Source organism: Eimeria mitis, genomic scaffold (genome assembly GCF_000499745.2).
Source record: "Eimeria mitis Houghton genomic scaffold, Emh_scaff512, whole genome shotgun sequence".
Taxonomy (NCBI): domain Eukaryota; phylum Apicomplexa; class Conoidasida; order Eucoccidiorida; family Eimeriidae; genus Eimeria; species Eimeria mitis.
The window spans coordinates 2601-12888 of record NW_013573415.1 but is presented as its reverse complement, the minus strand read 5'-3'; the positions used below and the strand labels follow the sequence as shown (position 1 = coordinate 12888).

Sequence of the window (10288 nt, the reverse complement as noted above, 5' to 3'; positions counted from 1 at the left end):
AACACACCCTCTGCTCTTCTCAACAGGTCACAGTTGCTGGTGCAGCAGGCGAACGTGCTTTGGGGGTCTAGGAATTCAGGGTCTAGTTATTCATGGTTTATAGTTTAGGATTTGAAATGGGACGCTCATGATGATGAGCCTCGGCGTCAATTTTGACTTTGCCACACAGGATGCGGCCCCGTCGGTCCTCCAGCTGTACGATTACACTCGGGGATCCGCTGTTTCTTCTGCTGCAGCTGCAGCAAGAGCTGCTGCAGTAGCAGCAACAGCAAATGCCCCTAGGGGTCTTTACGCTTGCATCTACCGCTAGTGCAGCATCACGCGCCTCACGACCCAGCAGCAGCAGGAGCAGCAGCTGGACCACCGCCACCATCATAACATGGAGGCAGACACTTGGGCTTCTGTCTCTTGGGGATCTGCTGCTTATTCTGCGGCAGCTGCTAACGAAGAGCTGAAGAATCGATTGCTCGGAGGCGTTGCGCGGACCCTGGAGCTGTTGCTGCTTGAGGAGCTGCAACAGCAGCAGCAACAACAACGAACGCCACAAACACAGCAGAGACAGCAGCAGCTGCTGCACAACTGCGCCAGAACTTGCATATGTGGCTGCTCGTCCCCCTGTTTTGTGTCTGTGCAGCAGCAAGAAGCAGCAGCGGCTGTTGCTGCTGGATTGCTGCGCCGGGTCTACGTACTCCCGGTGGCTTCTCTGTTGTTGTCTCCAGCTCCCACATCAAACTCTGCGCGGTCCTCGGTTGCCCTGTTGCTGCCTGCTGAGGAAGTAAGACAGTGGCAGCAGCAGCAGCGGCAGCAACAGGAGAAACAACCGCAACAGCTGCAGCAACCGCGGCAGCCGCAGCAGCAACAGCAACAACCGCATCAGTGGTATCTGCTTCGAGACAAGTGGCGAGGTCCTTCTCTTCAGACTGCTGGCGACCTGTGCCTTCTTGTTAATGCAGCGGCAGCAGCAGAAGCAACACAGAGCGCACTTACCACTGCAACTGCTGCTGAGGATGCAGCAGCAGCACGCGAAGCCATAGCAGCCGAGTTTGTGGGCCCCGTTGCGCTGCTGCTGCATCGACACGTAATTTATGCTGCGCGCAGCAGAAGCAGCACGTGCTGCTGCTGCTGCATGGCTTTTCAGGCAGCAAAATGGCTGCCCGTGCTCGTAGGCAGCACCGTACAGCAGCAGCTTCTGCTGCTGCGATCACAGGGCCTCCCCGCTGCTGCAGCAGAACTCATGGAGCAGCGGCAGCAACTGCCGCTCATGATACAGGAGCTGAACCGCGGCACTAATATCAGCAACAGCAGCGCCAACAGCAGCAGCATAAACGCCAGCACCACCAACAGCAACAACGCCAACAACAGCAACATCAGCACCACCTCCACCAACAGGAACAGCAGCAGCGGCAGCAGCGCTAGCACTAGCAACACCAGTTCGTCTGCAGGCGGCAACAGCAGCAGTTGCAGCTGTAGCGGCTTGTTTTTGAGCAGCGGCAGCAGGGCAGCAGCAGGAGAGGTGCATTTGACTCGAGTAGAAGCAGCAAACGTCCAGCAGTATTTCAGCGCATTGGAGATGATGGATGTTGACGGGTGTTCAGACACCCCAGCAGATGCTCCGCTCCCTGCTGTCTCCTTGCTGCAGCAAGCAGACAGCAGCAGTAGCAGCAGCAGTAGCAGCAGCCTAGAAGACTCCACGGGGGGGGTCCAGAAAAGCGCAGATTTGTTCACGGTTGCTCTCGAGACCTGGATGCAGACGTCACAGCAGCAGCAGCAACAACCTCTGAAATCACCAAATCGGAAGCAGCAGCAATGCTTGCGGGAACGCATTGCCGCCGAGGTAATTCAGCGCCTGGCAGCCAAAGCAAGCAGCAACAGCAATCCCAGCAGCAGCAGCAACAGCAACGACGTGGCTCCACGTGGTGCAGGACCACGGCGCACAACACCAGCAAAAGTAACAGTAGCAGAAGCGGGAGGAGCAACAGCGGCAACGGCAGGCGCTCGTGTTTCATCCCCGAATAAGGCCCTCCATTTCTTCCCTCCAAACGCTTCATCTGTCTCTCTTCGGCTGATCCCCGCATTAATAAACAATCTCCCAGACTTTCTCGATAAGCGCATGCAGTCCGGAAGGTGCCACCACCTGTTACTACTTTTACTAGTACTGTGNTGTGGTGCTGCTGCTGGCGGTGGCGATGCTGCTGCTGCTATTGTTATCGTGACGGTGGTTTTGCTGTGGACACCGCTGCTGTTACTGTTCGTTTTGCTGCTGTCGTTGCCACATGGTGGGGTGTCTAGTGTTTGGTGGTCGAAGGTACTGAATTTTTTAAACCCTAAACCCTAAATCTTAATTTTGTGAGTTAGGCTGGGCGAGCTTTTGGCCTTCACGAAAATTGTCCCCGGGGAAGTCTGCAGACAGTTCGGCTTCCAACTTGAAAACATCGTCCAGGTCTACTGCTGTTCCTGCTGCTGCTTCTGCTCCTACCATTTGTAGTGTGCTGCTGTGTGCAGTTTTGCTACACTTGCTGTTCATAGAGTTGCTGCTGCTGTTAGCTGCAGCGCTGCTGCTGCTGGCCTTAGCGATTTTGCTTCCACTGCTGTTGCTGCTCGTGCTGCTGTCACAGCTGAGCGTACTGGTGCTCCTGTTCGTAGTGCTGCTGCTGCTGCACCGGTCGGTGTTGGGGTCATTGCTGCTGCTACTTAGGCCGCTGCAGCGTCTGCTAGCATTGCAGCAGCATCAGCGGCTGCTGCTGTGTTGTTGAGAACAGGAAGGAGACAGCGTGTGGTCAATCTCCCGCGGTGGCTCTTCCCCCCCAGCAGCAACACAAACACCTGTATCACCAGCAGGCGGTGAAGCAGCAGCAGCAGTAACATGCATCTGGTTGAACGGCGAGCGAGAAAGCGGCCTGCCTTTTGATTTGCTGCTGAAGATAAAACGCCAGCATGAAAGAGAGGAAATGTTGTTTTTAGAAGTGAAGGCTTCTCTTCTCGTAGGCCCTGAACCCTCACGCAGACCCTAAGCCATCACGCAAACCCTGATTCTTTATTTTAAACCCTCACCTAAACCCTAAATTGTCGTTCTCACATTTAATGCCTAACGCTGAGCCCTCATTCTTCAAACCTGTACGTGAAGTGCGGACGGCAAACCCGAAACGCTAAACCCTTATTGTGAGGCTCAGTCCTTGCCCTGACCTCGAAACCTCAAGCCTCGGCGTTGAGCCCCACACCCTGTTGCTGATGTCCAAACCCTATACCCGTAGGCAGAACCTATGATGAACCTCGGTGGTGCGAAGCCGCAGCAGCAGCTGCAACAACAACAGGAGCAGTAGCAGCGCAGCTGGATCTGTTTCGGGGTTTCTGCAGGACACGTGGGAGTTTTGTTTGTCTCCTCCGCAACTTCGGTTTGCGGCAGCGCACCCTCGAGACTTCGTGTCAGTCAAAGGTTTGGTGCTTAGGGTTTTGGTTCTCAGGGTTCCAGGTGTCCAGATATTCGACCGCGTCCTTGAAGCACACTGCTTCTTTTCGGTTGTGCTTAGTCTCTTTAATTGTTTTATCTTTTGCTAATCATTCTATTCTTCTCTCGCTTTTCTTGCTCCTAGTCCTTCCGTCTTGAAGGGTTTCGCTAAATCGTATATCCTAAACCCTGAGTCTCGCCTCCTCCTTTGATCGTCAGCCCGTCTCTTTCTGTCCAGTTCAAATGAAGCATCGGCGCAACTGCACAGGGCTGAGGGCTGATGACTTAGGATTTAGGGTTTGCACTTGCTGGTGTGGGGCTCGTTGCGCTCAAGAATGTCTGTCTAAGGATTTAGGATCTAGGGTCTATTATTTGTAGTGTGGAGTGTGTGGATGTGGTCCTAGGGTTTTGATGGTGTCTTCGCTTCGTTCGGGATGCCCTCGTTGGGCCGCGGTTTCCTCTGTCGCCGCCAGTATCATCTTTCAGGAAGTGGACGCAGACACTCAAGAGATGTCACGGGAACTCGAGATAGTGTCAGACTCCTGGCCTGCTCTTGCTGCTGGTGCTGTGCTGCTTATTCTGCTACTGATGCCCCTTCTGTTGCTTGTCTTTCTGCTGGCCAGCTGCGATTCCTAGGCGCTAATGATTAGATCATTTGTGATGTTATTTGTTTGTTTGCTTGTCATTGCACATCTGCTCACATTATCTGCTTAATTTTTCTTGGGCAATATATCTCCTCTTGCTGGGCGTTCTTTGTCGTCTCTCTATGTTTCTGTCCTTGGCTTGGCGTTTAGTGTGTATGTTTTAGAGTTGAGGGACTGTGGTTCAGGCATCTGCGCTGTCGCTGCTGCCGCCCTTCGCATGCGGTTGGCGAAAGTCCAGATTCTTCTTGAGGCAGTTGCTGTTGTTGCTGCTGAAATCCAACTTCGGGATGGAAACAGCAGCGGTAGTAACAGTACCAGCAACAGCAACAGCAGCAGCAGGTCGTTGCCGCCTATTTGAGGTCCACTGAGGTAAATGGAGTCTGCAGGCACTCACTTGTACCTCCCATGATATTCTGCATATTTGCTTCAATTTCGCGATATGCGTATTTATATATACTTGTATGCGCATGTACTTTTATGTAAATTTATATAAACACACCCATATATATATATATATATATATATATATATATATATATATATATATATATATATATATATATATATATGCATAAATGCATATTTGGGTTTCACATCGCTAACACAAAGGGAAGGGTTTTGCCTCTGCAACGCAACGCTCTTCTTCTGTTGCGTATCCTTTGCCATAAATGGGATGGCAGTGAAACAAAAAAAAAGACATTACGCTGCATTTCACACCGATGGCAACAGATGCAACTCTCTGTAACAGCCAGCCGCTGAAGAGACACTCGAGATCTCCACAGACAGCTCGTTGCAGCAAGCCTGCAGAGAGTGCGAATAAGCATGCTTACAAAAACAAATAAACATATTCACAGGGACAAATAAAAGCATTATCCACGAAAACAAATGGACATCTTATTCACAAACGCACAAGTTCACAAGTACAAATGAGCGCATTCACAAGAAATGAATTTGTGACCACTCATGAAGAGCAAAACCAGCGGCGATAAGAACAGCAGCAGGACCGGCAAAGCGAAGTCATTGAGCCTCGTGTGGTGCAGACACCGCCAGTCTGTTGGTATTCCCGTCCACCACTTCGGGCTGCCCTTCCTGCAGCTGCTACTGTCGTTGCGCTCGCCGCAGTGTGTTCGTTGGGGCACCTGCGAGCGTATTTGGCTGCACACGTGCGGAGCTTTTTCAGTTTGCTTCAGGAGGTTGAATAGGTGCGACACCTGCAGAGGCTGCCGACGCTGCAGCACGGAAAACTACAACGGATGAAAACCTGGCTCCAGCGCATAGGCGGTACCGTGCCAATTAATAGTATATTGGCTTTCGCTGTTGCAGGTGCTACCCGCATAGGTAGCAGCAGTGGCATGAGCAAAACAGCAGCAGCGACAACAGCAGCAGGTGCTTGACGGACTGATGTGATGTTAGATGCCATTAGAGACGAGGATGAGTCCAACTCTTCCATTGCTCCGCAGCAGTACCTCATGTTTGCTTAGTTCCAGTGTGCATTGTCGTATGCTCTCCTGGCTGGCTGATGTTGAGTCGAGGTAACCCGTGCCCGAGGGCATTGATCTTGTATGCATTGCACAGCAAAGGATACTGTGTGCTTCACAGCAACGGCGGCGCGCACTGCTCATGCTCACACTGGCCCAGAAAGCATGTCAAAACTCATTGGCAAGGAATCTGCCCTTGGCTTTCTGTACGTTGCTAATAATGCCTTTTTGTACCAATGCATATCCATGCCCAGATTGCGATTCCAAAGGCCTGGCAANACGTTGCTAATAATGCCTTTTTGTACCAATGCATATCCATGCCCAGATTGCGATTCCAAAGGCCTGGCAAGCACGAGAATTCCAGTCAACGAATATCCTCATGGCACGCTAAGGTTCTCAGTTGCATCTCAAGACCCCAACAAGTACTCAAATTTAAGACAGTGGACGCGGTGAATATCTTGATGGCATCTGTGCCATCTGAAATGTTGCTTAGCGGAGTTAAACCACCCATGACGAGGCATTCAGCTAGCTTAAGAATACCAAGCACTTTGGCATTGGAGAATTACCTGCATTTGTTGGTTGTGCATTGAATGGAAGCGACAGGTAGCCGCAAGGCAGTGGCTAACTGAGAATGCAGGCAGCATTGAAAGCAGGGTGGTGTCACACATGATCGGTAACCGTTGGCTGGGTTGTGGTATCATTTTTGAAGGTGCCAGAAGGTGCACGCTTATCTTCGATACAATGTATCCTGGAAGCAATGTGAATGCCCCTACTGCAGTACAAGAAACACCAACAGCAACAGCAGGCAGTGTGGCAGAGGAAAGAAAGGCACATTTCTATCAGCGGCCAGGTCAGCCACAGCCGCAGCCACAGCAGCAGCCACAAAGGCATCAGCCACAGCAGATCGCAGATAACGGAAGCCCTACATTTCGGCGGTTCTCACAAGTGCTGATTTCGCATGCTCTGATACTTCGTGGCACCAGCAACAGCAACGAGAATAACGGCGGCAAGAACACAAACCTGCTCTTGAAGCAACATTAAGGGCAACTACGGCAGCAAGAAAATCCTGTGAGTAAATGCTGGAGGGGGGATCGCTCCTGCCGCTGCTATCTGGCAAAGTACGAGCAGGGGCAGAAGAGAAAGCAGCATCAGCAGCAACAGCTGCAGGCGGCTCACGAACTGCTGTGGCGGAAGACAAAATTGAGATGGGCGTGCGGTTGCCCCTTTCTACAACTGTCACTGCTGCGCAGCAATACCTAATGTTTGTTTCTGTTTTTGTTTTGGCATCAGCATTCACCCGCCTGAGTACATGCTCTGCACGAGCAAGCAGCTCTCCCACATGCCTTTTGCATCGGCCGCACGTTGCTCTCCTTCCAGCGTGCATTAGATAATTCACGCATGTACGCTTTCCTAGCTGACTGCCGTTGCGTTCACTTAAACCCTGCCGGATTGCGCCGTCGATATATACAACACAATAGGAAAAAGGTTTACTTCATAACAATAAAGGCGCAAACCAAGGATTACACAGGCTCAGCAGCCATGGCAGACTCACCTGCAATGAACTTCTGCATAGCAACCATCAGGTTGCAGATAGTGTCTCGTCACTGTAGCTGCACAACAAACACTTCTGCGCACAAATGGAGATCCCAAAGCCCCAGAAAGCGTGGCAGTCACCTATCACCACCACGGCAAGCTGAATTTTGTCAAATGGCAGCCATTCATGCAGCCGAATTGAGCTGGACATTTCAGCAAGCCTGTGAAATTTAATCATGGGGAGCACGGAATATTCGTATTGCAGTTGCACGGCGTAGTATGGTAACTTCCCTGAGACCTTTAGCTGAACGCTTCTCAGACCTAAAGGACCGATAGGCCATGCTTCCACCGTTTGTATTCGTACTGAAAATCAAAATCAAGCTAGCTTTTACCCTATTGGTCGGCATGAAGTCTCTGTTCTCATTGAGCCTGCCTTTCGACACCTGCGCTGTTGTTTCCTATATGTGCCGCCCCAGCCAAGCTCTCCACCTGTCCGTCTCTTCCGCATTGATCAGCTCCAAAAAGTGCGCCCTGAGGCAAAAACACATGCTGCGCATGTCTCAACTTGATGAAATAAGTAAAACGACACTGATGATAGTGGTACTTCACGATCGCCGAAGCTCCCACCTATGGTACACCCCCTAAGTCGTTCCACAAAGCCGGATTAGAGTCAACTCAGCAGGGTTTCCTTTCCCCGCTGGTTCCGCCAAGACCGTTCCCTTAGCTGTGGGTTCGTTAGATAGTAGATAGGGAGAGTGGTGATATTGTTAATTCATTCATGCACGTCACAAATTAGATGACGACGCTTCTGGCACTGCAGACGACCGTGATAGCAACGCAAATTGGAAATGCAACCCAAAAGCTAAGCAGTTCGGATAGTATGACCCGAGCGGTTGATGAAAGACAAGTGCTCGATGTCGTCAAGAGGATGTTTATATCTACACCTGAGAATGAAAGCAGCGACCGAGAAGCGATCCTTCTCTACCTTAACAATCGAGATATTGGGGGTTTCAAAAGGAGAGGCAATAAGGTGGATACTAGAAGCTTGTGTTCAGAACTCCCAGGAAGTATATCGGTGAGCAAGACGCCAATCGAAACTGGGANCCTCCAACTTAAACCAGAAGAACCTCATCAGAAGTATCAAGCAGCACATGGCAGGACGGCAGCGACATGTATGGAAGAAAATGGTAGGCCAAAGGAAATCCGTGGCTCATCAGCAGACAGCAATGGCTTTTTAAGGGGACCGACTCGACTCAAGCCGGAGGGAGTGAAGTTCGCTTTGAGGGCAAGAGCTGCTCAGCTTCCTACAAGAGTATAAAGTAAAAAGATTCAAGTATCAAAGGTCACGCTGCCGTCATTGCACGGCTGATCCTGAAACCTTCGCTCACACCCTCAACCACTGCAACCACAGCTTAGAGGGTAAGCTAGAGGCCAGGCATAACAAGACATTGGAAAGGATTGCGGTAGCTATCAAGAACAGCGTGGCCAGTAGGGGGGAAAACGCTCAAGATTGATAGTAGCTCCGAAGATATGAAGACTTCATTGAGGCGATACATCATTTTGAGAGATGGGAGGAACAAACCGGTCGCAATAACAGACGTAGCTGTTGTCTTTGAGGGCTATAAGAAGAACTTGTTTGGCGCAACTCGCATACAAAAATACACTTGAAATTATACATGGTGCAGACAGCCGCTCGCGCTTCAGAGACAGAGACATATACAGAGATAAAGAAAGTGACGAAGAGCGAGATAGCGAGGGAGATAGACACATAGACAGAGACAGGCACTGCAACTGCCAAAGATAGACGTTTTTTAGTGTTCCCTGTCTGCTCGCTTCACCTACCCTTCGAGGTTTTTACGGAAGTCACTCCACAATGAATTTCCAACATTTGGACCAGTTTGATGGCCCACAGGCACTGCCTAGCAAATACAGCAACGAAAATATACACCTAGCTGGTTCGGCGACAAGCCAACGGAAAAGCAAGCGGACAGAGCCCGACAGATATTCCTGCGGTTTGTTTGAGTTTATTAGTGCTTTCTGGGGCTTGTTAGGGTTTATCATGGTTTATTAGACGGTAGTTACCAGACAGCGAAAGAAGATATATATATATATATATATATATATATATATATGTATATGTATACGGCGTTTGGGGGCGGCATCGAGAGAATTACTCCCTTCATTCTACCATCAACGCCTCACCACTGCTCTCTGTTGCATCCCTGGCCTCCTGGCTCATCATCGCGATNCCAGAAGCTGCATCCGCTAGCTGGTAGCATGTAGTTGCCTGTAGCAAGTTGCATGTAGCGACCGGCCAGCATGCAGGAGGCGCATGCAGCAAGTTGTGTAGTGAATACTCCCTACAATCACGGCAACAATGCCGTGCTCTTTGTGAAATGAGTGAGGGTTGTATGAATAGTGGAAGTGCCTGCGAGTGGTTATTGATGTGCATTGAATATAACATTGGTGAATATATTAAACATTGTTTATGGAGTGAACATTGATATGACTATAGGAGAGACTGGCATGAGCCTTAGTGCAAAAGCTATTGCAACATGCTACGCCGTCTCCCCTCCCAGACCCAAAGGCCACAGTGCCTGCTCTAGTGGGGTTGAAGGGAGAAGAACAATTTTGAAGAATAAACAGAGGGAACTGATTTCCTTTAACCTTTGTTAGTTTGATGTGTTGTTGCTCAGTATGATAGATATTGCTTGCCAGCTCCCTATATACAGCTGCGGGGTTCCAGGGATGCGCCCCACAGTAGTCCTTCAGAGATACAACCTAGTAATACGTAGAGCTAACTGCAAACATTTGTACTAAAGACAATTACTCTAAGTTATCTTGACCAGACCTCAGCATTGCTTGAGAGGGACTGGGGGCTCTCCGGCACTTCTCATCAGCTTACCGGGCCCGCAGTACCTAGAGTGTTATGGAATTTCAGAAGCCCATCGTGTGAGGGGACTTGGACGCCTTCTACGCCTCATAATTGTGGTTTTCATCTGCGTTTGCGTTGTCGTTGGGGGCACAAGACGCAGAGCTGCTGGCAGAGACTGGTGCATCTACTTACGTGAGTGTGATTAAGTTCCGAGGGCCACATGATCCCTAAGGCCACAAAACTCCCCTTAGACTGGCGCTTCTGAAGGAGAGTTTCTCGCAAGCTGCATGCAGCTGCTACGGGGACTCTGTGA

The 10288-nt window shown here is 50.4% G+C and overlaps 1 protein-coding gene across 1 annotated transcript; it reads left to right on the top strand.

Annotated features, from left to right (window-relative positions):
• Positions 1-379: 379 nt before the first annotated feature.
• EMH_0014700 (uncharacterized protein) lies at positions 380-2862 on the top strand (the record flags this gene model as incomplete). Its single annotated transcript, XM_013500199.1, has 3 exons — positions 380-1054; positions 1208-2115; positions 2760-2862. The coding sequence occupies 3 exons, from the start codon at positions 380-382 to the stop codon at positions 2860-2862; spliced, it is 1686 nt and encodes a 561-aa protein (XP_013355653.1).
• Positions 2863-10288: the final 7426 nt, after the last annotated feature.